This window comes from Oxyura jamaicensis, chromosome 7 (assembly GCF_011077185.1).
Source record: "Oxyura jamaicensis isolate SHBP4307 breed ruddy duck chromosome 7, BPBGC_Ojam_1.0, whole genome shotgun sequence".
NCBI classification, from domain to species: domain Eukaryota; kingdom Metazoa; phylum Chordata; class Aves; order Anseriformes; family Anatidae; genus Oxyura; species Oxyura jamaicensis.
This window is the reverse complement of record NC_048899.1, coordinates 24,910,325-24,937,840: the sequence shown is the minus strand read 5'-3', so window position 1 is coordinate 24,937,840 and position 27,516 is coordinate 24,910,325. Positions and strand designations below refer to the sequence as shown.

Genomic DNA, 27,516 nt, shown 5'->3' with positions numbered 1-27,516 from the left:
AATCCGTAGTCTTGTCTCTAGGGTCTACAGCTCACGACACCAAGTTACTTCATAAAATTAAACTGGATTGGATGGCTCGTGGATTTTGCTCCAAACCCCCTGAAATTAACTAACTAGACTGCAGTTTCCTTCAGAACCATCCTTCAAGCTATCCTGGAGTCACTCTATGAGATCTTACAGCTCCTGTGAAAAGAATAATTCATTAAGTCTTGCAACAGATTTCAACAGCAGTTCTCAAACCATTTCACTAGCAAGGAAAAGTATCATTATCTCCATTTTATAGGTCCTTAAGACATTTTTACACTATGTTTTTGAACACCTTCTTGTCTTGTCGCTGTTCATGTCTTTCAAGATTGTTTTCTTAGAAAAACAGGTATCTATTAATGTGTGAGCATAGTTTTTTCTGCAGTCCCCTTCCTCTTTCAGTGCACATGACAGATGATGCTCAGTGTGTGTGTAGCTCTTCATATTTTGATCCACCCTCCATCTTGCATATATCCTTACGGTATGCTACTCAAACTTGGCCTTGATGGGAGTTACATTCCTCACAGGGTCTTTTGCATGTCCCTTATGAAAGAGCCGGAGTGATTCATGCAGTTTGTTTTCCCAATTATAGTAGGTTAAAAGAGGATGCCCTCTCACTTGATAAATGGGGAAGTGAAACAAGGGGATATAAGGTTGAGCTCCTTATATTTGAGCGTACTTTTTAACTAAGACCTTATATTTCAGACCAGTCAGCTGTACGGTGTGTAAGTACTCACTGCACTGCTCCGATGGAACTCAGTTTCTCTTTTGAGTGCTCAGCATTTCTGCAGATCTGATCAGATACCAAGCTGGGTGCCAAGAAACAGAGATACCAACATTTAGGGGTGATGTGGAAAAAAAATCATTTAAGCAGTTTCCCAATGCTATAGAGATCACGTTGCATTAACAATAGGTCTGTCTGCTTCCTTCCAGTTATCTCCAGCCTTTAATTACAAGTCTTGCAACAACTGCAACAAACAGGTTAGGGAGTCTGTGGAAACAAAAAAAGCGTAATTGTGTAATTAAAAACTCCACCTCACAAACCATGTTCAAGAAAGGCAATACAGTTTTCCAAACACCCTTAATCTAGCATTTCCCAACTTTTGAGTGAGCTACTTTTTTCCTTCTGCACTTAGAATCTGGGGGAGGTGGGGATCTGAAATTGCAATTTCTTGCTCAGCTGTGGTCAACCAGGGACACATGTCGGTTCCCTTCTGATCCTGGGGGTATTTCTCAGCCTGGAGGCAGCCAGTTTCCCCAGTGCAAGAGGCTGATATTTCTGGCACAGGGTGGGGAAGCAGCTCAGCCGATCTGTGCAGCTGCAGGCTGGGCTGCTGGAGCTGTGGGAGACGGGGGCCCTGAGAATGCAGGCGCTGGTACACGTGTGCAAACGACAGCTTTGGTTTGCTTTTTTAATCTGAACTTAATTTGGGAAAATTGGGCAGTTCTTCACAGAGACTGCAAAGGGCATGACTCTGCCATGAAGGCCAGATGCCTGCTCCAAGGGAGGAGGGAATTAGAGGCTTTCAGACTAAATAAAGGTGGTCAGGAGTTTCTAAGGCACCTCGTTCACTAAGCCTAATGCTTAGAGATGGCTGAATAATTCTGGCAGAAGTTGCCCAAAATAATTAAACTTGGAGCAGATGCCCAGAATAGAAAATTTCTGCTCAAATGTTTAATTTAATGAAGAGAATCATACCTGAAATAATTAGGTTGTATCAGAAACCTTTCAGTACCTGGTGTGGTTGCAGGGTCCACTCACCCCAAGATAACCCTGCCAGCTGCTAGAAAGCTCCCGGCTTCTAAAGCCACTTTTGTCTATTTTTGTGTGTGTGTAGCCGATGAAGCCAGAATATACAGGAAACAAAAACACGACCAATGAGAAAATCATTGCAGGAGGAACTGAGAATCGTTATTATTTATGATGTTTACTGTATGTGCCTAACGACTGACCTACTAAGTAGGCCCTTGAGAAAGAGAGCAAGAGACGGTCTTTGGCTCAAAGACTTTATGGTCTGAGTAGCACGAAAGACACGAGATGGAGCAGTGAATATAATGCATAAGGGCAGTGAACAAGGAGACGGCAGCAGAGGAACTTTTTTATCTACATCTTTCTTTGGAGAGAAGAGGAGAATATCTTATGTAAGAGGTCAGCTAAGCGGAAAGAAATGTAATTGGGAAATGGATATTACAGGGAAAGACGGCCCAGGAGAGAAGAGAATAAGAGGATATCTGTGAGGCAGACGTGGAAAAAAATGTGTAGGAGCAAGAGAGTTTGAGAAAGCCACAAATGAAGACAGAGCCAAGATGCCATAGTGCAAAATCCAGACCGTCACCTGCATGTGCAGAGATCCTGGCTTTGGCTGCGTCCGGCTGGAGCCTTTGGCTGGCTCTCCTGCTCAGCTTTTTCCTGGGGGCATAGGGAGGCGAGGGGAGGAGGAGTCACCTGGAGACCCCCCTCCCTCTCCTGAGCCCCGGTGAACCCGGGTTGTCTGCCTGTCCTGGGGCTGTACCGCAATTCCAGAGTCTCCGGCTGAACCCCAGGAGGAGAAAATTGTTTTTCAGCTTCAGCAATCAGCCATCTGATAAGGCTTTTTGAGAGGGCAGGCATGTGGATACCCTTGATAATAAAAGTGTAGGAAGGAATTTACCTGGCTGGTGGAGTTCCTGTTCAGTGTTGATATAATGCTGCAAGGATTTCACTGTTGTATTGCGGTACCAAGAGCCACACAGAGGTGTTGCTAATTATCTTAGTAAAATAAATATATTCTTAAAGGAAGATCTGGGAGAACAACTGAACCTTACTATGATCCTTTGCAGTAGGAGCATCCATTTCCAACACAGACCCTACCAGAGGGTTTCACAGTGGAAACTGTCTGTAAATCTCCCTGTTTCACAAACAGCAGCCGAGTAACCTCCTGTCACCAGGCTTATGAATATTTCAAGAGGAGAAAATGAGAAAAATAATACTTTATAGACTTATTAATGGTTGCCAGGGCCCTGGGACAGAGCTCTGAAACAGAATTTAGGTCTTCTAACTCCTGTTCTTTGCCTGCAAGACAATCTTGTGGCTATAAGACCCACCTTAATCTTTACATTGCTACAGTGGAGGCAAGAGACAAGACCGTATAGAAATGAATGACACTGAGTCTCTGGCAATGTTGAAGTTGTGCTACGTGGACAACCAGCTGAAAAAGCAGGAGCAAATCAGCTTCTTTAACAACCTGTTTCATGGTCTGTTTGCTGTTGTTTTTTTCTCACTCTTCTCTATTGACATCTCAGTGATGTCCACTACTGCTCTCCTCTGCCTGCCTCACTTCCCTTAGCACTCTACCTTCTACTTTTTTTTGATTCCTTCCTTTTTTGTTCAGCATTTTTTATCTCTGCCTCCTTTGTTTCCTTGTTTCTCAACTGTTTTCCTCCTTCCCTAACTGACTTTTGTCTCTGACAGCTGGGGCTTGAGCCAAAGCCTGCTGAAGTCAATCCATTACCTTCAAAGAGTTTAGGATCAAGGCTTTATTCCCACTTGCTTCCCTGCTTCTTCTACAATCTCTTTTCACATGCGGCATTCTCTGTGGTGTTTCCCTACTAACAGATGGGTTACCGCAATACGCAGGAAGGAAAGAGGTTTAGAGACAGAAAATCCTAAGGACCTACTAAATTCCTTACTGAGTTGCTAAATTGCTACCCTGGCTGCACAACTGCAAAAAGCCAAAGGATTTCATGGAAAGTTGTTCTTTAATGCTAGCTTCATCACAACACAGCTCTTTTCATATGACTGTGAGTGGGGGTCCTTGCAAAGACAAGGTCTGTCAGGAAGGAAATCCTTCTCATTAAAGTCTGCATTACTGCACGTAGTAACTAGTGACTGCACAGTCACACATTTAATTGCGTCTGCTGATCTTGAGCTTACACAGGCAGTACCTAATCACACAAACTAATACCAGGAAAGCTGAAAAATGGAGAAAAAAAAACATATAGACTGGATAATGACTATGATTATATGTAATGATATAAATTGCCACAAAACATCTGTTTAATTTAATATATGCCACGTACACGTGTGCATAGGTGTGTATATACACGTATAGAAAAAGTAGATATAAAATTACCTACACACAGAGAGGAAAAAGTACAGAATATGTATGTATTGCATATGTTGGCTACATTCTCATAGGATAGATGTATGAAAAATATTTTAGTGGAACATTGTTTGCAGCAAATTTACAATATATGATGGTTGAATGCCAATACATTTTTTGTGTACAATATAGAGACAGATGCTCAGCTACTGTGGAAGGATGCAGCTCCATTGAAGACTGAGGCCACTAGCGCAAACACTGTTTTGGTCAACCAAACAATATTTGGGTCATATATTTATAATCCTACCTTTATGTTTAGACGTTTGTATGCGTGAATATTTTGTGTACCCAGATCAGAGGCGTAATAACTCCACTCACACAAGAAGCCCCATCTACTTCCCCATTGCCACCCCTTGGTGTGAGGCTACCCCTGAGCAGCATGGCAGAATCAGTCTTGGTATGCGAACATACAGAGCAAATACAAACATTTTGCCAGTGGGATAGAGACCTATATTTTTCAAAAATAACCAGCTGGGCCCCTGTTACTGGGGTATGTAGGTGCCATCACAATCCAAGGGGTGTTAGCTAAGCTCCACTAATGCTCCTATTTCTGTTTTACAGGTGGAGACATCAGCCCCCGCTAGACTATATGAGATGTAAATCCTCATGCAGGAAACCTGTGGTTGTGCTATGGACTGAATTCAGATTCAGATCTCAGCTCTCTTCACAAGCTCATTGTTCGACTCTTTCCTGATGATGCACTCAAGGTAAAACAGCCTGCAAATATTTTATAAAGCTTCTGCAAATCACTAGAAAGCCGTCTCAACCACAATACTTTGGAAACACTCAGTATTGCTGTAGTTACTGCACAACGGCTAGACTCCAATGGTTGTTTTAATCTTGTTTAAACTATTCTCTCAGCAGGTAACTGAGAGACATAAATTATCTACTACCTGCCAGCAAAGTGCCCATACTGTAGAAGGTTTTTATGTTACTCAGGAACACATTATATCCGGTTTTGGAAATTCAGTGAAAGAAATGACAGTGTTCTTTACAGTAGGTCCACTTAAACCTAAAGGGGCACGCAGACCTCAGAGTTAAAGAAAGCAGTAAAAACTGTAATGGAAAAATTCTAGGAAGAAAAGTTTGGAAAATATCTGTACTCAACTTTTAACTGATTCTTGCAGTACCTACTGCTTTTTTTCCTCTGCTATATAAAGAGCATCTGTCTACCTGTGGTCCAAAAGTACTTTGATTCTAGACTGAAGGAAACAACAACAATAAAGTACAAAAGTAAAATTCCCATGAAAGCTCACAGCATGTGTGTATTTCTCCTTTGTGCTGTGCGTGGTCTGTACAAAAAGTGCACGGTCCTTCAGGACCTAAGAAATGTAAAGGGGTATGATGCAGAAAATGGAAACACTGAGCGATATGGTTGCACAGGGCATCCTTGCAGAGCATTAAGGCTAAGAGGCTTCAAACTAAACTCCATCCTGATTTGCCTTCATGCCATCCCCATTCACTGCAGAGAGTGAATCAGGTGAAAATCACAGACGTGTTACAGCAGAGTAACAGACTGCCGTCTCTTGAGACTCATGATGTATTTCCACCATTAACAAAATAGTGTTAAAAAGAGTTTATGCAGAAGTGTGAAACTGGAATGTTCAGCCTAAGAAACAATCCTCTACATAACAGCTGCACCTTTGTGTCCCCCATTTTGGCGTGCTAATGATCTTTTGTGTAACTTGTTAGCTGATGTGTATGGATACACCGCATCTGCAGCCCTGCTCCAGGTGCTGAGGAGGCAGGAGGAGAAAGCTGCCTTCAGGCTCTCCCCTCTGACAGGCATCAGCTGGAGGAAAGTGCTGTGCAGCTGTGCCTCTTCTCTGAGACCACTCCCATGCAAAGTCCTACAAGGGCTGGTCCTGTCTCTTTTCCTTTTCATCATGTGCAGAAGAGCTGTAGGAAAGGTCATGATGAGCCCAGGGCTTCAATACCATCAATCTGTTGATGGCAACCAGCTCGTATGTCTCTTTTCAGCTGATGCAATCAGTGCCATGACACAGATGTCACAAAAATTATAGGAGATAAGACCATAGATTAAAAACAGTTGGCTGAAGCTGAACTAAAGGAAGAGATGGTGCTGGAAGGAAGGAGGAGACCTTGATGCAGTTAAGGCAGGAAGGGAATTGTCCTTTCATTTTGGGTGCTATGTGGTTTGGGGTCCCAGTGTAGACTACTGGATTGCCCCTGGATTCAGTTTGGCTTGCAAAGTGCTTGTGTCTTTTTCTGTCTGCTCTCCTGTCATTTTTTTTTTGTGTGGTAAAAGTGACTCATTTTACCTTTTGTGAGAAACTGCCAGAGACTTGCTCAGGTTAAAATGAGAACAAAGAATAAAGCTTGTCAAATAAAGCAGAAACATATAGGAAATACAGAAGGTGTAATTCCTTACAGACGTACTTACTGTCAGTCCAGTTTTGTATTTTATTCTTGGTAAAATAGGCATTTGAATATAGACAGACAAGTAAGGATTAGCAGTCCCAGCGCAGACTTTGGAAATGAACCTCATCTGAAACTGTCTGGTTTTATAGCCCTGGGCAAATCACATAATCTCTCTGCTACTGTTTTCCGATCTATAATCCAAGGGCAGTAATTCTTTCTTGCCTCTCAGTGGTGAATAAATGGGTGCTCTGACACCCATTTATTTGAGGTGCCCTATACAAATATTGCAATCACGAAGAAGCAAGTGGAATATGATGTTCATGCCAAAGACATACAGGGTAAAACTTGGTGTGCTGGATAGTGGCACACTCAGATACCACTGTAACGAGTTCATTAGTAATGCACAATTAGATTGATTAAGTAGTTGCCACTGGAAAGCCCAGTCCAGACCTGATACTTGATATATTATTTTGACCTGAGACAAATGCTCAATGATTTTGTCTTTTAAGGTCAGGAAATGCTTGTCATGTCAATACAAATTATTGAGCTGAATTGAAAGAAAGAAGCTGTAGTTGTCACAAGGATACCCTCTTTATTTTCTTCTGTATATAAGAATTGTGGCTTTCCAAACTGGACTATTTTTTTTTGATTAATCTTTCAGAAAATCCACCACACTGAGGTTACTTTTGCATTGCCTGGTACTGGTAACTGTGATGTGAAGCGTCAGAAGATATAACAGTTTCCTACACAAAGGAGTCACAGGAGGATTCAAACAGTCTTTGAGGACCTGGATATCCAACTGAGATTAGAGGTCTGGATGAGTCAGGGTAGTTGTGTGCAGAAGCCTTTCAGCTCGGGGGTTGTGATCTGGAGGTGAGCAGCGTCTGGAAGAGGTGGCCTGTTTCTGGAGGGTTTGATCGCTTGTTTGAAATGGGCTTCAGCCAGGGATCCAAAGCCTTTTGCTGGTAGATTGATTATTTTATTGTTTTGGGTCCTTCCACTGTAGATGAAGAGATTCCTGCCTTTCTTTTCCTCCCCTATGTCTTTCTCTGGCTGTGCATCCTTCCTCATCCCAACCTCCTGACGGTTCCTGCACTGCCCTGCTCAGGCATTCACTGGAATTTTAAGGTGAAGCTAAGGATTGTCAGCCCCATTTGGAGGCAGGCTAACCGAGGCCTTCCGCAAACGGGGAGCAAGGTGTAGCACTGTGAAATGGCTTGCTAAAGGTTAGCCAGCTGTGACTGAGGAAAGCGTGCACTGTTTCCGCCACAAAAGTGTAAACGCTCATAGTAATAACTTTCTCGATGTGTATTTCTGCTTTGCAAAATTACATCTCCACCAGGGGACTTGTTAATGTCAATGGTGTTCAGTTTTCATGATCACCGCTTGAAGTGATCAGTCAGCTGTATGGATCTACAAATTGCTCCCTTGAAGCCAGCCTCTTGGTGTAATGCTCAGGCGACAGCCAGCCGCAAGGATCAGACTCAAAAAGACGCCTTTGATTTCCCTTTGATGTTTCTGAGCCAAGGAACAATTCCACTCGGCCACTGGGCTGTAGGTGAGGATCCCGCCTGGTTGTGGGAAGCCAATTGTAACACCTCTGACCCGCTTTGGTGCTCAGATTACCGGAGGACAGCCGGGATATCGTGATGAGGCAGAGCGGGGATGCTGCGTGTGCTGAACTGGGGGCATGGGCTGAGTTGTTTGCTTGGGTGCAGCCAAACAGTGCCGTTATAACGGAGGTCACACAGACCGATCCAGGTCAGAGAGCTGTGTTTATTACAGATCCAGGTCAGGCTCCCTGCATTTATTCCCCTGCAGTTTGGCACTGTTGGATTGCAGGGCTCTCCTTTAGGTTTTAAGGGGTGAGAGGACCACGGGACTCTCCTTCAGGATTTAAGGTGTGAGAGGAAGACACGACTCTCCTTTAGGATTTAAGGCATGTGAGGACCAAAGGGCTCTCCTTTAAGGATTTAAGGTGCGAGAGGACCACAGGTCCTTCAGGATTTAAGGCATGAGAGGAAGGCAGGACTCTCCTTTAGGATTTAAGACATGTGAGGACCACAGGGCCCTCCTTTAGGATTTAAGGTGTGTGAGGACTGCATGGCTCTCCTCTAGGATTTAAGACGTGAGGACCAGAGGGCTCTCCTCTAGGATTTAACACTCACAAGTGGGCACAACTGAGGAGGAGGAAACCAGGTCCTCATTCCTTAACCTCTCTTCCACTTAACTCTTGCCCCCCTCTCTTTATTTTCTGTGCCCTCGTCGCCCTCTCCTCACAACCTCCCCCCTTTCCCCCGGTCCCCTCAGCGCCCCGGCGCCGCGCCTACAACCCCCATCATGCCCCGGGGCGGCGGGGCGGGCCGGCAGGAGCGCGCGCGCGCGGCCAGACGTGGCAGCAGCCGCATCCCGCAGCGGCGGGGGCTCGGCGATGGCTGCGGCGGGGCTGGGCGCGGGGGCTGCGCGCCGCGGGCGGCTCCCGCTGCTGGGGCTGGGGCTGCTGCTGCTGGGCATGGCGGTGAGTGCCGGCACGGGACGGGACGGGGCGGCACGGGGCAGGACGCGGGGGTGTCCCCGTGCCCCGCGGCGGGAGGAGTTGGGCGAAGTTGGGAGCGGGACGGGGCCGCCGGGTGCATCGCCCTGCAGCGCCTCGCCTCTTCCCCTTCCCCTCCTCGCCCTCCTTCCCTTCCCTTCTCCCCGCTTCCCTCCTCTCCCCGCAGCCCGAGGGCAGCAGCCGCCCAAGTGCGGCTCCCGCAGCTCGGCTGCTGCGAGGGGGCTCCGGGAGCGGGGCCCCGGGGGCTGCCGGCCGTGCTGAACTTGGCTCGGTCGCCTTCTGGTCGCCCCCCTTGGACCGAGCGGTGCTGCCTCGCTGGCTTCGGGGCGTGAGCTACACCTCGTCCTTCTGCCTGGGCAAATAGAGTTAATAATTAATGAGTAATTACGGGAATTCTCGTAGCACGCCAGATCTGAAATGCGTGACCTAGGAGCGCTCATCTGGAGGGCACATCCCCAGCGTGGCATCGGTGATTGTCCCCTGCTTGCTGCGGGACAGGGAGCCCCGAGCCCCCCGGTAACCTTCATCAGGGGCTCGGCAGGAGGCTGGAGAAATGCTGTGTGTGCTGCACGGCATCTGCCTCCTGAGCCCCCTCTGCCTGCACAGACAGAGCCTTTTCTAATTTATTTATTGAGTTAAAGTGAAACCGAGGGCAGGACGAACTCTTCCTGAAATGCTGGAGAGGTCTTGGAGTGCCTTTTCACACCCTGCCTGCCTGTGCCTCCTCTGTGATGCGCCCGGTCCTCGGCTCAGCGGTCCTGGTGGCAGCGTGCTCCCTGTGTTGGGCATGTGCTGTGCACCAAGGGTGTTACAAATGGACTGAATTTCCCTCCTTTTAGAGACATAAGTGTGAGGAGTTATGTGTAACATTTCCTTCCACAGCCACTGAGACTGTAGGACTTTCATTTACTGTAATACTCATTTTATGTTAATGCAAGTGTTTTTCTGTGAGCTCTCCTTGTAGGTGAAAAGATCTGTTTCTTGCAGGTAAAACAAGGCTTTCCTCCTGTGAAAATGTTGCTTCTAGCTATTCTAGTTACCCTTCTTTGGACCTTTTGTATTGCAGACCTGTTGCCTTTGAGATGAGCAGAGTAGGCTTGCCATTGTCAGTGAAATTATATGATGCCATTATAATTTATCCACATTATTCTCTCTTCCCCTTCTTAACTTGCCCGAGCATTTTATTTGCTCTGTGATGCTGCATGCTGAGCAGATGTCTTCATTGAGCTGTTGATTCAGCTAATTCTTTCCCCTTTGCTGTGTACAAGTAGTTTAAATTATTTCTTCCAATTTGCATTATCTTGCACTTGAAGGTGTGATTTTTCATCTTGAAATATGTAACTCGCTCTACGCCAGGATTAAAAAAACTACCCTACAGCTGTGACATTGCAAAACCTGCTTTTAATTTTTTCTTGAGTCAATGTTTGCAAAGGCAGTGAGGCTGCTTAAATCAGGATGGTCTTGGTGTGCATAGTTGAAGTGCAGGTAATGCTGGCTGCTTGGTGGGACAGAGGTTAACGAGAACATTGTCTTTCTTTGTAGCCCTGCCTTTCTTGATGTTTGTGGTTTAGGTTGACACAGCTAGTTCTTTATGTACCCAAATATGATTTTTTTTTTTTTTTCTTCTGGAAGTGCTGAGTGCCAGCAGTGCACCTGGGATAGCAGCTAGAGCTGTGCATGCTTGGTGCTCCTAAAATACAGGGGTCATTTTTAAAACAGGACCCAAAATTTGAGGCAGCTTCCGAGAATTGAAGTCCTTATCTCTGTGCGACTTCCTGCGTTTGTCAAAGTAAAGCTGCAAAGCTGGATGAACAAAATGCTGCAAGGTTTTCCAAGGGAAGATGCTCGGTTATCTTCTGGATCGCTGCAAATCTGTGGTGCGCTGAGGAAGGACTTGTGGCCATCTCTGCCTGCCGTGAAGGTTTTTTTCTTAAATGACTTGGAGAGTCATAGGGAAATTGTGGTTTCACTTCAGAGATACTTCCCTATTTTGGTATGTTGAGTGGTTGACTGAATCCCGTGCTTGAAGGGCTGAATGTACCGTTGGAGGCGTTGGGAAGGAGTTTGCTTCAATGAGGGGGATTTGTATTCCTCCGAAGTGTCAGGTGCTCTGTCCTCTTGCTACCAGAGGCCAGCCACTGCTTCCAGCAGGACTGCACATCTGGGGTAGGTTTGCTGTGCAAACACCGCCTGAATGTTATCTCAGGCCGACGTGGCAAAGATCAGTTAGTGCTCTGCGTGGTGGTGTGACAGCAGAGAAACTGAGTCAGGAGAACTTGGCCAAGTTACAGCCTTCAGGAAGTGTGAGGCTCCCTGCCCTGGTGCCATTCAAGCGCGGTGCCTTCAAAGAAAGCTTTTAAGGCAGCGTGTCAGGCTTCCAGCGCCTGAAATCCAAACAGGCCCCAGGTAATGTCACTGCTGTGCCCCAGTGAGCAGGGACTTGTGCATCCAGGCAGTTGGAGGGGCTGGACGTGGCTCGCCCTGTGTATTGCAGGTGGCCCTGCTGTGGCTGCAGTGGTCTCAGTGGTGGCTTTGCTTCAGGTGGGTTTGCAGGCAAGCTGTGGGGTGCTTCTCTTTTTGATGCTGTGGCCCTTGGGCTCGAGTCGAGGAGTGCCTCTTCGTTCGCTGTTACTGTTTGTACTGCAGGTGCTCCTTTGGGAAGTGCCTCGCTGCACTTGGAGCAATGGCACTGCAGAGAGTAAATCTCTTAATTACTGTCCTCTATTCCTGCTTTGTCTGCTTATTCTTTAAATATAGATTTTATTAAACTTGTGGCATGGGCTGTGCTCCATCTCCTTAGATGCCCTACCCACATGAAACCTTGGCTTTCAGGGCCGGTTTTGTTACACAGCTCCATACCTTGTGCAGTGCCAGTTTGAATCCATGGGCGTTAGTGATGGAACTCCCATTCCCTTTAGAAGGACTGGGACGTTGCTGCAAGCACGGCGAGGTCACCAGAAGCGACGTTCCTGCCGAGAGCTGTGGGCACTTGGCCATGAACGCTGTGTTTGTTGTTGACCATTTCTTTCGCTTTTCGGTGCGGTGGGTTTCAGTAAAATGGGGGTACTGAGACTAACCTTTCTTCAAAGCTGCTTTTGGAGGTCTGTGAATGGAAAAACTCGGTGCAGCTTGAAACCAGAATCAGAACCTAACGTTGCCTTAAATTCCTTGATGTGGATGGAGTTACTTTGGAAGTAAGGAATGGTTTACCTCAATCCTGCCACCGTTTTGAGCTTGTGAATTGCAGGAAATGGCCATAGCAAAGCAGGACTTAAATTTTGGCGCTTTGCTAGCTGGGAGTAGCAGGTAGCATTCATGGAGAGCACTGGGATTTGTGTGCTTGCAGACTGAAAATAAGGTCATCTTTTTTGGGGTATGCCATGGGTACTGTCTGCTTGGGTCCATAGTCCTGTAGCATATTTGCTGCGTGGTTGCAGATAGCCTCCTTCTCCCCACCTCTTCATTTTTCGGGAGATGGGACACTATGTGCATGCAGTTGTGCACAGCTCTAGGACCGCCGGCTTGCTCAGACACTGCCTTTTGGTCTCTTGCAGGTCTCTTCTTTTACTCCAGATGTTTAAATCAAGCTTATTTGCCTCTCACCTGGCAGAAAAATGTGAGGATTAATTAGTTAATATTTGTGCAATGCTTTGAAGATAATGAATGCCTTATGAAGTGCTAAGGATTTTCAGGTGCCATTTTTTGCCCTCTCTTCTTTAAGTCCCATAAATAGTGGCTTTGTCTTCCTTTTATAGCATCTTCTATATGCTTCTTATGCTAGGCAATAGTTCTTTAAACTTCTTCAAAATCCAGTTTTTAGTGGGGGATTACGTGGCGTGTGCTTTCCTCATGCCCTTAGTTTCTGAACTTATCCAAATGTGCTTGTTCAGAAGTGACACCTGAAACACTTCTTTATCAACAGCTTGTTTAATATATATTGCAGCACTGCCTGGCTTGAAGAGAGTGAGCGAGCTTCGTGCTCATACTAAGGAGAAAGTTCTTTGTCAGCATTAGTAATTGACCCTATTACAGTCAGTTGTTAATTAGCAAATAGTTGCACAGTTTTTCCTTCACTAAGCATTTGAAAACCGGAGATAAACCATACAATTAATTGGCTACGTGGAGCTTTGCAGCAACCTTTAATACAGACTATTATGCCTGTAGCTTATGTTCCTTAAAACCCAGTGTTTAAGAACAATATGAACAGTAGAGACTAGTCAAATCTTGACGTCGCCATGGTATTTTTGCTATCTTCTATATTTGGAAAGTGAACATAGCAAGTACCACGTTAAGTTGAATGTCTTATTTGTTGCATTCTTCAGTCTAAGTTTCAAGAATATGAGGACGCTGTCAGGATTTTAATTTGCCTTTCTTCGTGGGCAGCAGAAGATAAGACGCTTGTCTCTTTCAGATATGACCCACCACAGTAAAATGTCAGCAGTTCTTTTTTTTTTAATTATTCCTTGTATGGCTTGAGGTGAGAATTAATTGATCTGGATTGTATACAGAATAAGAATGTGTTCTTCCATGGAGCTCAAGGGGAACAGAAAAGGAACAGAAGTGTCCAGTGGGACTGTCTGCAGAAGAGAATCCATCGGGCAAGAACATGGTTCCTGAGTGCTGCCAGTCACCTCATGCAGAAGTTCTTGGTCTTCTGGCAGCTTGTACCGGCTGGAGCACTCCTCCGAGCGTGGGAGCGGCTTTTCGGACCCGTTGCAGGTGATGTCCTGTGGCCTCTGTACTGGTGGCCATCAGCATGCCGCAGTATGGAAAACCTGGTGGTTGTCCGTAAGAAAAGATTGTGGTGTGGTCTCAGCGGGGTTTCAGAAGCTGCTTCAGGTGTGACTGCTGAAATCGGAGAGCAAAGTTTATCCCTTTCTCTTGCCCTTCCTTCAAATAATCAATTCTTAGCAGGCTTCCTTGAGGTACCTTTGGGTAAAAGAGAGAACCCCGTCTCCCCTCATCTGGTTTGATTAAAATGTTTTTACAGCTATTTTAGATATTAATCATGAATGAAATCAGGGGACTGTCCTGCTTATCACTATCCATCCTGGAAGACATTTGTTACAAATGGCTCAGTGATCACAGCAGCACAGCCCTGAATGTAAATAGCAGAAGAGGGAGGGCTTGAGTGAAAAGCAAGCAATTATTGCACAAGGTCAAGAGCAGTTTGTATGATGAAAAAGGAAGATAAAACATCTGCAGTCAAACGGTGATTCTTGTAAACATGAGAGCTTTGGATTTGAACATCATGTATTTTAAGCTAGAACAAACGGGGGAAGGGAGCAACACATCTGTTCTTCTATAGCTCTCACCTGGGGATAACTTAGAGCTGGTATGTTCAGTACGAGCCCTCCACCAGCACCCTACAACCTGGCTGTGTCTGGCTTGTCTGTGGGTTTACAGAGCGCCACCACCGCAGGACAGGGATGTGCCTTCACACCTGCCCTCAAGTGAAGTGCCTGTCCTGCTGCAGGCTTTGTTCTGGGAACTGAGATGCGAAGGACAGGTGAGGTCTTGTCTTGTTCTTGGGATTTCTTATCTCTTTTTTTTTTCCCCCACCACATTTTAATGTGGCAGGCAAGACATCTTTTTCGAGTGTGAAACATTCCTCCCCTCTCCAAAGAAATGAACTATGAAATTAAATTTTGTGATCTCCGTTACTGCTTGGAATTCTGCGGCAGGTTTGGTCTTCAGCTGAATTCCCATAAAATGCCTTGTCAGACACAATCTGTTTCATATGCACAGGGTCACTCATTGACCATATTTATGGTGGGTTGAATGCTGTTGTCCCAAAATGAGAATGACATTAGTGGGCGACTGAGCTAAGACAGAAATCAAAGTCAATACGTTGCTGGAAAATGGGCTTTTGAAATTGTGCTTGAGAGTAAGACTGCGTTCCTGCCAAGCAGCAGTTGCGCTGGAATCAGTGTTCACATCAGTCCTAGCTCTTCTTGATGAACAGTCTGCAAATTGTCTACCTAATTATACATGCAAGTGTTAGTGTGTGCATAAAAATGGAATGTTGACATATGGATTCAGGCACTGAAGCACTGTTTCAGCCACGTATCTATTTGTAATTTTTATGCATAATTCGTGTCCAGGGAAATACATATTTCATGCATTTGAGCTGGAAGAGAATAGGAAATAGTTTTTCTGTCCAGTATACAGTGCTACTCTTCTGATACTTTGTACTTAACTTTGATTTGTATTTTCTTGTTTTTAAAACTATGTTTTCATTGCTGTTGATAAAAACTTCTCCTCTTGGCATGCTGCTTGTCCTTAGCAAGAGACCATGCCGTTGTGAAGCTTCTGTGGGGAGCAAGGCATAAATTGAACTTGGTTCTGTGGGAACAGCAGTTAAGCATTTATCCAATTTAATTTGAATAATAAATGTAAAATATGAAAATACGTTTTTATGGCTCCTTAAAAGATATTCCCATTTTTCATTCTCAAATGAGATTTGGCGAAGAGTAGGAACTTGAGAAATAAACCCGACTTTCTCAGATCCTTGGTGATTTTGGGAAAACATGGCCTGAGGAATCAGCACATTTCCCATAGTGTCAGTCCTGGAAGTATAATTAGCAAATAGTTATTTGCCTGGAACTCTCTTTGCCTCTGGGTTTCTGAAGGCTCAGATGGGTCTCGGGTAGCAGCTCAGAGCGGGGCTGTGGAGCGTGGCGCTGCTCTTCGATGCTCATGGATGCTCAGCAGCTCTGCAAGGAGAGTGGGCGAAGAGAAGGGAAATCACACCTCTGACTGCTCAGGCTTCTTCCACCTAGCTGGTAAGATTAAATATTTAAATACAGGCTTTGATTTGAAGAGCAGAGGCGGAGCTAGAGCATGTGTGGCTTTGTGCCTTGTATTCAAATAGTGGTATCTCAGCGGTTTTGAACTGGCTGTCCTGAGGGGTTTGGTTCCCCCCTGTCTTACTGAGAATCTGCGATGCAGCTTGGATTGGGCACTATGACCACGTGCGTGCTGTGTGACCTGTGCAGTACAAAATTCTGTGAAAATGTATTCTGATTCAGATCTTGAGCTGGGGAAAATATGCAGACCAGAAGTGGTACCAGATTTGGATTTTACAGCCTGCCTTGTGTATGCCTTTCTTTGAAAGCTATAATTTTTCTGAAAGCCTTAAAGAAATCTCCTGCATCCAAGGATATTGGGTGACTGTTGCACTGGGGACAGTGCTCAGAGCCAGCCGTGGATGAGGACCCATTCTGCTAGGCACTGTGTGAACACAATGTGAAATAAAATAAACCTTCTCCTGTTTTTACCTCAATTTCTTCTCAACATAACTGTCCCCGGGGAGGGATGGTGCCGATGCTACATGTGTTGGTCCTAATGTCTTCTGGCTTTAATGGGGACCGGGATAGGCAGCTTCTTGAGGAGTCTCTCAGTTGAAGCATTTAGAGTCTTCCTTAGCTTCTCAGTGGTGGTTGTGACTAGATTTTAAATCTTCAGGATGCTCAAGTGACAAGACTTTCGCTAGCTTCTTATTTATAGAGTTCCATATGTGTGAGTGTAGCACTTCCTGCTGCATGCGAGAGGAGCCTTCTGCCCAGGAGGGACCGTCACCTTTCTTGACCTCTCCTTTCTTTAATAGGAGCTCATTCTCCTTTTGTGCCCTGGATCGAAACAAAAAGCAGCGTGCTCGCTCCGGCTGGCTGATGAGCTCTCCTGCAGACTCCGGCAGAAAGTCTGGAGTAAATCTACCTGAGTCATGTCTGACAATTACAGTCGTACGGCGCAGAACATGCAAATCAGCCTCGTCTTCGCTGCCGCTTTGCCTGTGGGCTGTGCACAAGTGTGATGCTGACTTTCACAAGGAGTGTGGAACTGCTCCCATGAGGTGGTTTCCCCACCCTCTTCATTTCAGGCTGCTGCAGCCCCGCTGGTGTAGCTGCTGATACGGGCATCACAGCCTCGGCTTTGTGGCAGGGCACCTCAGCCCTGTGGCTGGGACTGGCACCCGCTGAAAATATCTGCTTGTCTCTGTGAGCTGCCAGCAAAGGTTCTTTGGGAGGTTTGATGGGAAACTGGCCTCTTACTTATTCCCGGACAGGGCTTTTCTTCATTTCAGCTGGAGAAAGCTGGAGAGCATAGAACTACTTAATTCTTATCAGTTTGCAAACACTGCGCAATGCAAATGCTTGTTGGAAGGCGGTGAACTTTTCAGCACAGCTGATAACCTCCCATATTGCTGCCGCTGCTGTAGATGTGCAGTCAGGGCATTTCTGCCCAACTGGATGCCTTCAGCTCTGGTTTTTATCCCCAGGAAAGGCTGCAACATTAATCTTAATTAAAAGGGAGATAATAGTTTATTCTGCAGGGCTGATGCACAGTGGGTTTTACTCTAAACTAGAGCATCAGAGGAGGGTGCTGTAGTTAAACTGCAGCAAAATGAATAACGTGCGTTGATACCTAGGGAGAGATTGGGCAAAGTAACGGAGGATATTTGCAATGCGATGTGCTTCTCTCTTGAACTGCCTGCAGTTCCACCAGCGCAGCGAGTTCTCTGTTAGTGGCAACGCAGACAAAGCAGTAGTTAAAGCTGTCACTGTTTCCAGAATCCAATTTTTCAAAAGGTTTATAGCTCTGCCATTATAAGAAAAAAAAATCTCTGAAATTGGCTAAACAGCCTTTCCATCTGGAAAAGACATGAAATACGTGTGCTTCGAAGCTATTGGTAAAACTGTACAGATGCTTTACACAAAGTTCGTATAATACCATTTGGTGTCAGGTTGAAAATGGCCTTTGTAGCTTTTTTGTACTCCAATTCTTTCTTCTCAGCGGTGAGCTCATAACTACTTACCCTTATTTAGCTGTGATTTGCTAAACCGAGGGAACAGCCTGCGGGTTTACTTCTTCCATCTGTGTTCAACCTTGGTTTCAGTGAAGGTTAGGCTTAGCCTTCTGTAACTCAAGATAGAAATAAAACTTAAGGATACTTGGATAACTACAAAAAGTTGGGGTGAAGAGAAAGCGTTTAAAAATATTTAGGATTAAAGAGATCTGCTCCTAAGTCCACATTAGATTAATCCCTCCTATGAAGCCCCTGACCGCAATCATTTTGAAGCGTGTGAACGGCTGCCTCACCTCGCTTAGCACAACTATATTTGTCTACTGTGATTGACAGCACCATGCGTTTATCTCACAAAATACACAAATGATTCACATTCATCACCCTGAAGTAGGAAGGTTGAGCTCTGGACATCTGGATTTAGAAGAATGAGCGTCTGTCAGTTGAAATAAAGCATGGAGGACGTTTGCGCTGAAGGTAGCAGCGTACCTGCAAATGGCTTTTTCCCTTCTCGCAGGGAGCCCATGGGACTCTCGCCTGTGCAGTGGGGTGACTTGTTCACCTTAAGCCTCTGCAGCCTCTCGTGCTTTTTGCATTTTACATTGTAGGTCCATCTTCTAGTGACTTCCAAATCCCAAGCCTGCCCCGAGGGTGACAGCCCTCCTAGCTCGCTGCTCCCTTGTGCCTCCTCACCCTTCCTGCATGTGAAAAAAACTTCTGGCGCTGGCAAAACGTGGCTCATAGGTGCAGATTTTGTTTCTGTGCCTCAGTGACGTGGTGTTTGCAAATAACTGAATTTGTAATGAAACGTAAAGCCTGGGGCTGCGTCTTCTGGCTCGGGTTGGCTTAGTGCCTTGTTTTTGCATGTGGCGGTCTGTAATACCCGGGATGCGAGGGGAACAGGCTCGCTCTTCTCCCCATCTACCCTGGACGCAAATTTTACAGCCCGGTTGGAACGAGACATGATCAAAATTAGTCCTGTAATTAAGGAAACGTTGAACCTCTCGTGTGTGTTAGGCAAATGAACTAAAGCTTTTAGCCAAGCAATTAAGTGTTAAGGTTTTACTGTAAGGTGAATGTAAACTAGATAATTTCTCCAGCTAAGCTTCCCATAATCATTCCATTAGTATGAATTCATTACTGTGCAGAAGGGAGGCAGCGTAGCCTGATGGATAAGATTATTATTATTATTGAAGATTATTGCAGTACAAATGAGCAGTGAGGCCCCAGCTGAGGTTATGGTTGTATTTTGCTAGTTTTACTTTATGGCAGGGTAAAAGACAAATTCTGCTCTGTAGCAGTCGTGATTTAAATAGATCAAAGAATGCAACAAAAGAAATGGTTTCTTTGCATAGATGCAGAACTGAGACGAGAGAGGGTTTTTAGTGGTGGCTGTTAGCACTGTATGCGGACACAATTTCTGACAAAGGAAACGAAAACAGAATTTGTCTGCTCTGTGTCAGCTTAGGTTCGTTATTTATCTTCGTGGCTCTCTCTGCCTTCTGTGGAGCATGGAAATACTTGGCTGGGTTTTCAAAGTATTTGGAGATCTAGGAACAAGAGGGCTTTCGAAGTGGTATTTCACTGCATCTCTTGTTACAGTATATTAAATTTACGTAGGAATTTTCATTTGATTATCTGACTAAGGAACAAACTTGTGAAGGGAATGACTTCTTAACCGAAAACGCACTTATTGACATTATGTTTACCTCATCTTTCCACATCACAATGCTTGCCAGGGGTGGTGTTGGTCCAGTTTCAGTAAAAACGTGTATGGCTTTTTTTTGTTTGTTTTGCTGGACAAATTAATAGTTTATTTAAGGCAGCACGTCTCCAGATTGTGATACAGGTCGAGGCAATTTCAAAAGCAGTCTGTGCTTTGTTTCTCAGTGTGGAAGCTGTTACTAATGTTTCTCACGTTGTTTTTCTGTAGGCATTCCTGCTGCCGTTTGGGTATTCACTGAAGGTGTCTCCACTCATTGAAAAAATAAGTGACCACAAGGATTTTAAGAAGCTTCTCAGGACACGAAATAATGTACTCGCTCTGTATTCCAAATCTGGTAAGTTCTCCCGTTCTTCTGAACGTCACAGCTCTCTCAGCCCACCAAGTGTTTGCAAACATCCGTGTGCATGTTAGGACCTGTGTCCTTTGCTCTAGTGCAGAGACTCCTGACGTTTCAAGATAGAAGAGGCATTTAATTTGGTCTTCTAATTGCCCTGTCACATTGGCAAAGTGTACCTTCTGGCTTTGTCTCCAAAAATGGCTGCTCATAAAAGCCATCAGTCAGAGCTTTCTGGTGTGTTATTGCAGCAGTTTGCAAATTTTGATTTCCTCATGACACTGAAAGGCTTAATGATAGTTACGGTACTGAAATCAATCCGTCCTTGCTTTTGACAGCTTTGGATGTCCCACAGTTGTCTTTCAACTCTAATGAACAAAATATAAAAATAAAAAATGAGCTGCTTGTGTAAGAGGGAAAGAAGTGGCTCATTTCACGTCATGCCACCTGTCCCCTTAAATTTCTTTGCTGTCTTCTTCCTCACTCAGGCTCTCATAGTTGTTCACTCTTGCTTGTACGTGTGTGTTTGCTCTTCCTTTTGCTGTGATCTGCTCCTTCTGCACCTTTTCTCATTTGTCAACTTGTTTGTTTTGGTGCTTTCATTTTTTGTGGCACATAAAATGAAGAAGCAACCTTAAGCTCCATATGCAACTGCAGAATGCTGTTGTGGACATAGAAATCATTGGCTGGCAGGAGAAAAAAAGGCATTACTAAATTCACTTTCTTTAATACTGTTCAGATGCATTGTTACTTTGGTGGTGTTGCTTCCTTTACTTTCCTGCAGGACAAGTGGTGCAAGATAATGTTTTGCTTGGTGGGTTGGGTACTCTCTTCCTTACCTGTTGCAGAGGATTTATCTCAGAGGCAATGGCGTTGGTAGAATTGCTTTGAATTCATCAAATCAGAGCAGTATCGGGTGACCCAAACCTACCCCCCAATATTAGAGAACTTTGCAGACAAAAATGTGCAGAATTAACTTTATTTTGTAAAGATAGGCTTATTCTAAGATAGCTAAAATGACATATATGAAAATTTCTGTCACAAAAATATTTGTTTTGTTATAATGGGAAACCTTGAGTGCTCGAATGAGCAAATGGTTTTGCAGTAACAGGTTCAAAGTGAATCAGAAAATAGTTTCTAGTGCTTTTTGATTTTTGAATGGAACACTTTAGATTAAAAAAAAAAAGACATCTGTATTACTCAGCTTTTTAAAGGAAAACTTTTCTTTTTATGCTTAATACTTTAAGTAGTGGTTGCTTTCATTTTCAGTAGCACAACCAGAACACTTTGGCTCTGATACTTATCATATAAATGTTGTCCTTTGGGCATCGTTCTAAAAGTCTGTTGTGGAGATTTTTTTTTTCTGTTTTTATTATTTAATTGGTTGGTATTAGCAATCTAAAGCACTGCCTGCAGAGCTGGCTGTGGGATTAATGTTTCTTCCTCACACAGCGATCCTTGCACATTTAGAAAGTTCTTGCATAACTGTCACCCAGTAAAGAAAAAAAGCAAGGGAAGAAAAAAAAAGATGAGAATAGAGGTGCATTTCTAATCCCAGTTATACATCCCCTAGCTGTGATGAGAAGTTGGCCAACAACTGGTACTGCTGAAACAAAGGCTTTGCTTCTCAGCTGAGTATAACTCGCTGAGTAGTCCTATCCCATGCAGAAAATTCAGTGGTTTCAGGAGATGTCCTCGTTTACAGGGGACGTTTAGTTCATCCTACCAGCTGGATGTCCTGCCAGGGCTGCACAGCTAGTGAGTCTTGTGGGACAGGTCTGTTTAATTTGCATTCTTTCTTTAATTGAGTTCTTCAATCTGTTTTGCTCTCAGTACACAGGAAGCACTGCCACGCTTGTCTACATCCCTGTGCTGCAGAGAGGCGCTGGTTGAGCATTACCAGCGCTGGGGGTAGGAGAGTTTCTTAAGAGCTAACGTGAGTGGCCTGAAGGCTCTGATGGCATAAGGCCCAAGCAAAGGCTGTTGAATACAAAACAGCCATTTCTGGCTCAGGAGATTGTTGAGATAAAAATTGTGGAGGCTTAGGAATTATTTGAGGGGAACTATTACTACTTGCTGGCTCTCCTCGTCTGCTCAAACCATGGGTCTTCATTTTCTCCACTGCTGGAGACATGTTATTGGTCTGCGTAGAGATTTGATCTGCCCCAATATAGCCATTCTTAAATTCAATTAGGTGAACTGGTTGTGGAGCAGCAGCAGGTAGAGTAGTTCCAGGATTTTTTTCTGTTTTATTGAGGAAGGAAACAGTCTCTTATTAGACTTTTGGGGGAACTGATGCTTGTTTGAATCTATCTTTCTTTTCTGAGCGCTTGTCCCATTTTTTCCTCTCTGTTTATTTTTAATACCATTTATGGGAGTGTTTTGGAATGGAAATGGTTTGCAAAATCATCACATGTCAGGACATTATAAAAATCTCAGTTGACTGTTTATTATGCAGCCAGTTTTTGGAAGGGTCTTCTCTGGGTGTTTTCTGCTCATAGTTCTGAGCTCCTCACAACTGTTGGTTCGGGTGTTTCCAAGGGTTACTGTGAGAGTAGCAGCACGTTATTGTGTGTGTATTTCAGGGACGGTATTGAGACAGGCAGACACACTGAATGACTTGCCCTTATGGCTGATGAAGGTCCTTAATGAGGTGCTCTAATTAGCAGACAGTGGTAGAAACCAGTTAATGCCCAGCCACAGGAAAAAGACAGTGTGGGGATGGAAGCTGGTTTGCAGGAGAGGACATAGCACAGCTCCACAAATGTAGGTCAGGGAGCGCATAGAGGTCTGAGCTCCAGTGTGCTGTTTGAGGGGGGGTTGTGGAGGGAAGGAGCCACCCAAGTCCAGCTGTAGCCTGCATTCCTTCTAGTTTACAGAAGGTTTTACTGATCCCCTTCTTACTGGTTTCTTCAAATTAGAGATGATGTTATTCCAGTGCTTCAGAACAAAGGAATGCACCGCTGTGGTTTTCTGTGTGCAGTAATAATGCTGTTGGTGATTTATTTTTTTTCCTCCAGCTGCTGCTGCGGAAAGCTCGCTCAGGTTACTGTCCAGCGTGGCCCAGGAGGTGAAAGGACGAGGTACTATAAGCTGGATAGACTGTGGGTATGTGACATGCTGTCTTTCTTTTTTTTCCCCTGCCCTCCCCTTCTGGCTTTTGTTGCTGACTTAGCATTTTTGCTAGCTCAGAAGCTTTTTGCCTGTAACCGAACCCACATCGCTCTGTGCAGTTTGTGCATAACCGCAGGGAGCCCACATCTTACTGTCCTCTGCCTTCCTTCGGGCCGTCGGTGGGGGATCGGTTTTCCCCCATGGCTGTTGTCACTTCTTCTGTGACAGCATGCTTTCAGCCTGAGGCTGGGGACCCCTTCCGCAGCATCGCCTTTCATGGGGGGTACGTAGCGTGGAAACTCTGACTGCTCCAGCGTTCCCACAAGCAGGGCGAGGAATAATCCCACGTTACGCCTCAGCTGGAGGGCAGCGCAGTTCTGCTCTGACAGCAAATATTGCGTGTGCTGTAGGGCTGCTTGGTTTTGAAGTGTCCACCCATTTCTGTTTCTCACTAAAATGTGTTTTCTCTTAAAGAACTTCCCCTGTGCTTGTAGGGCCATGACAATATTTAACGTGAAGGCGGGGAAACTTGTTTTTGTAAGTGGTTGGCTGCGTGGGTTGGAACAAAATGAATAGGTGTGTGCTTTCTGGGGCGCAGATCTGAAAGCCTTCTGTGTGGTTCTGCCCCATAACACATTGCCCGTGGTTTTAGTTGGTGTATCTCAGTGCCTCTGCAGCTTGAGGGCTGTGCCTGCAGGTGGCAAATTCTCTTTCCTGATCTGCAGAGGAGCAGGTTGCTGGCTACCTGTGCGTTTGGGTGGGTCTCAGCAGCACAAACAAATTGCGTGCTGTGCTCAGATCTGTCATCTCTGAAAATCGTGTTTTAGAAACCAATCTCTGTCCATCCAGTAGTGTCCCAGAATAAATCACTGGTAAATCAGAGAATGCGCTTTTGTGCTCCTGCCTTCTGTGCACGTCCCGCTGGGCTGGTCCAAGTGCACAGACGTTTTCAGCTCTGCCCAACTGCCGGGGAGCGCTCCAAGTCATCAGCTGGCAGAAAGCAGGGCTGCTCCTTGGAGGTCGGTGAAGCCTGTCCCAGTTCCCACCTGCTGAAGAGCCAGCAAATAAATTGTGTTCACCCTGAAGAGGGGAAAGTTGCGGGGGGCTGTGGCATATCTCTGAAAGCCGGTCTCCTTTTCTAATGAAAGCGCTGGTAAAGCGCTTTTGGTTGTCAGTAATGAAGGCTAGCGAATAGAGTAGTGGGCCAGATTCTTGGCCTTAGTCTCTAATCAGCCCTATTTGTGACAGCAGAGTGGTCACTTTACCTTTGTGTCCCTTATTTCCCTGTGTTTTAGGCTGCCTCTGTGTTGTGGGACTTCTTGCTCTGTGTGCGTGTGTGCAGGTGGTGTGTGTGTGCAGCTCCTGGAACGAGGAGGCTGTTTGGCTCTTCAGGATGCTGCTGTAATGCAACTCAGCAATAGCCAATATCTTGCAATAAATCTCCAGGATTTATTTTAGTTCTGGGTAGGGAAAGGAAAGATTCAGCGTTTAGGATTTGCATTTGAAATCCTTGTAGGTATTGGCACTTAATTCAGTGGTTCAGTCTCTGCTCCTGAACTTGTAAATGGTTTTGATTGGGAGGGAAATGCAGTGTTTTTGCTGTAAAATAAAACTTGATTTTTTAAAAAATAAAACCTGAATTTTTTCTTCTGTCTCTGTCTCTAGCAGAGAGCTGTCCTGACAGTCCTTGAACTCATCCCATAGACAAGGGGAGCTGGAAGACTGGCAGGTAGCAAAGGAGGTCTTCATATACACACATTAAAAAAAAAAAAAAATGTCTTGAGCCTGAACCAAGTTTTTTGGTTGATTTGCTTGTTACAGCTCTAGAGCATTCTGAAATCAGCCTCTTAGCTTTTTAGTGACTTTTAAACCTTTTTTTTCTTGAGATTTTTTTTTCCTTTGATTACAGCTTCTTTTAATACAGGTGTTTGCAAAGCGCTGCCTGCATCACCCTGACAATAACAAGAGAGAGGCTGCAGGAGTTCTGTCTGCCACTCGTCATGAAGGGCTGCTCGGAGGGACGTGGAGCAGCTGAGCCCTGCCAGAGCTGCCCAAGCCATTCGCCCAGCACAAGCGTGCTGCAAGGCTTATTTGCAAGTCTTGCCGAAGCAAACTGCACGCAGATGCTGGGATATTTACAGCCCAGGCTCAATTTGTTTTACAAATATTGACAAGGAATGGCTTGTTTGGCAGAGATATTTAGCAGGGAATTTTGGCTTTGCTCTTCACACCCTGCTGTAGCACACTTCTTTGCCTTCAGATCTAAGCTCTGGTGAGGTTGGCATCCATGCAGAGTTGTGGTTTGTGTCTCTGCTTCCCTGTGGCGGTGACAGCAGTCTTTTTCTTCTCTTTATTGGCTGTGGGTTTGGTGTTTTTTGTTTTATTTCTTATAATTCCCCTTCCTCACTTCATATTTGGGAGAAAGAAAACACATCGCTCCGCTGATGGAAAGGGTTATTAATTGCCACGTCCCAGCAGTGCGGAGCATGCAGGTCCATGGCTGCCTGCCTGAGCTGCTGCTCGTGGGGGAACCACGCTCCCCATCCTGGGCTTGGGTTGGGTCTGTGGTCTGAGACAGAGGTTAGGCTCGAGCTTTCAGTTCCAGGTTGGGTGGTCTCAGGAGGCTGCCACTCGGTTTGTGGCTCTGCAGCAGGATTGCAGAGGTCCCCAGAGCATCAGGGCTTGTGATACAGGACCAGGACGTGCCAGGTACCTCTCTTCCAGCACAGGGAGGCTTGCTTGGGTGAAGTGCCCTTCAGCAGCTAGGCTGTGGAGAACACAGTGCTTGTGGGGACATCTCTGTGTGTGGTTTTGCAGCTAAGGGCCTCGTGCATGGGCGCTTTGAATCGTTTCACACAGGCAGGTGGGGGCTGCTTGCAGCATTGAAGCGGTCACTTCTTGCTCCTGTGTGCTGCGATAGCCTGTGTGGCTCTGTACGTAATTAAACATGAAGTTCGTTCAATTATGAATAAAAGACCTACAAACGATGTGACAGAAATGTGTTTTATTCTCGCCTTTCCGTGTTGTAATTAGGAATTCCTTGCTGAGATGTTTGATGTTGAATGAACAGAGGTGTGAGATGACAGAATATTGAGTTGTTAATGTCTGGTAAGATACAGTCTCCTGCCTGCCAGCTGCTTTTTGTGGCTGTGGGTTTAAGCAGAGCTCTCTGCTACCTTGCATTTGTTTATTTTTTTTCCCTGTAATACCTGGTGCTTGCTCCCTAGCTGAGTTTGGGCTAACTGGTAGCATGGCTAGAGCACAGTGGTGCACATTGATAAATTTAATTTAGAGTGTCCCAGAGAGATGCATCGGTCTTGTGAGCAAGTGCTTTGGGACTCATGCTCAGGGAGACACCCTCCTACAAGAGCTGAGAGTCCCAGCTTCTGTTCTTGGCTCTGCCACTGAATCATTGCTATTAATTTGTGCCATTTAAAACAGAAAAAGGTGTATCTGTTTTCCAAGCAGTTGGATAAATATTGCCTGATTCATTAGTCAATGTTTATAAAGAGTTTGGAGAACTTTGAAAGGAAAAATGCTACAGCAGCACAAACGGGCACTGCTCATTTAGCGCGTTCAGATGCTGTTGGGTGGGCGTGCAAGCAAGACGGGGACCGGGTTATTTATTGAATTCTGTTTAGTAGCAGGCTAATAGAAGTTTTGAAAATGGAAGGGATTCATAAGGGAGCTGAAAGCCTGCAAAGAGGTGTGCTGTCCTGCTGTGTGATCTCCGCATCCAGCTGCAGTGAAATGTGAGTCAGGGTGCGACGGACCTGGTGTGTGCTGCGTGGGCAGGCTGATCCCGTCCGTGTGCTCTGCAGCCTCTGCACCCTGCAGAGTCCCTCATCTCCTTGAACCCCCATCTTCTGAGCCATATGAAAAGTGGGGTTGAGTGTAGATGTACTCAGGTAAAAGTTTTATGTAAAAACAGAAACTCTTGCTGGCAAATCCTTATGGTGGTGAGTAAAAGGCACACAGTGCTGTGTGGGAGCACGGTGAGAAGAGCTTAATGCTTGAATGAAAGGCAATTTTTGTTACTTGTCTCTAAAGCAGACAAAGACCCAGTCCTGTCTTGTGATGCCCTGAGGTCTGGTTTTGAAGAGTAATCCGTATAAAGTTATCCTCTGCTCTTCTTCAGAAGGCTTTATAATAGGTGCTGTGGGGTGGCCAAGGACTAAAGTTATCTGGAAGAGTGTAAACAGCACGTGGAAGAGGAAGGAAAGTAAAATGTCTGTGGTGAAGAGAGGAAAATGTTTGGCAGGTCTGTAAAATGCATTATGGTCAGGTGCAGCTTTGGGGAGGTAGCAGAAGAGGTTGAAATTAGCTCTTTCTGTCCAGAACATAACTGCTCTTACTGTAAAATCCTGTGGTAGGCAGAAGTGGGGAAACATGTGAGCCTATTGCTGGGGCAGCCCTGAACCAGAGGGATGCTGG

At 45.4% G+C, this 27,516-nt stretch overlaps 1 protein-coding gene across 1 annotated transcript in view; it reads left to right on the top strand.

Annotated features, from left to right (window-relative positions):
• The first annotated feature begins 8,945 nt into the window (after nucleotides 1-8,945).
• The window catches only part of PDIA5 (protein disulfide isomerase family A member 5), a 98,320-nt gene continuing 79,749 nt past the window's right edge, over nucleotides 8,946-27,516 (top strand). The window contains exons 1-3 of the mRNA XM_035331602.1: nucleotides 8,946-9,066; nucleotides 19,842-19,968; nucleotides 22,989-23,076. Coding sequence (XP_035187493.1) covers nucleotides 8,980-9,066; nucleotides 19,842-19,968; nucleotides 22,989-23,076 — 302 coding nt within the window. The 5' untranslated portion in view covers nucleotides 8,946-8,979. The remainder of the gene's footprint in view (nucleotides 9,067-19,841; nucleotides 19,969-22,988; nucleotides 23,077-27,516) is intronic.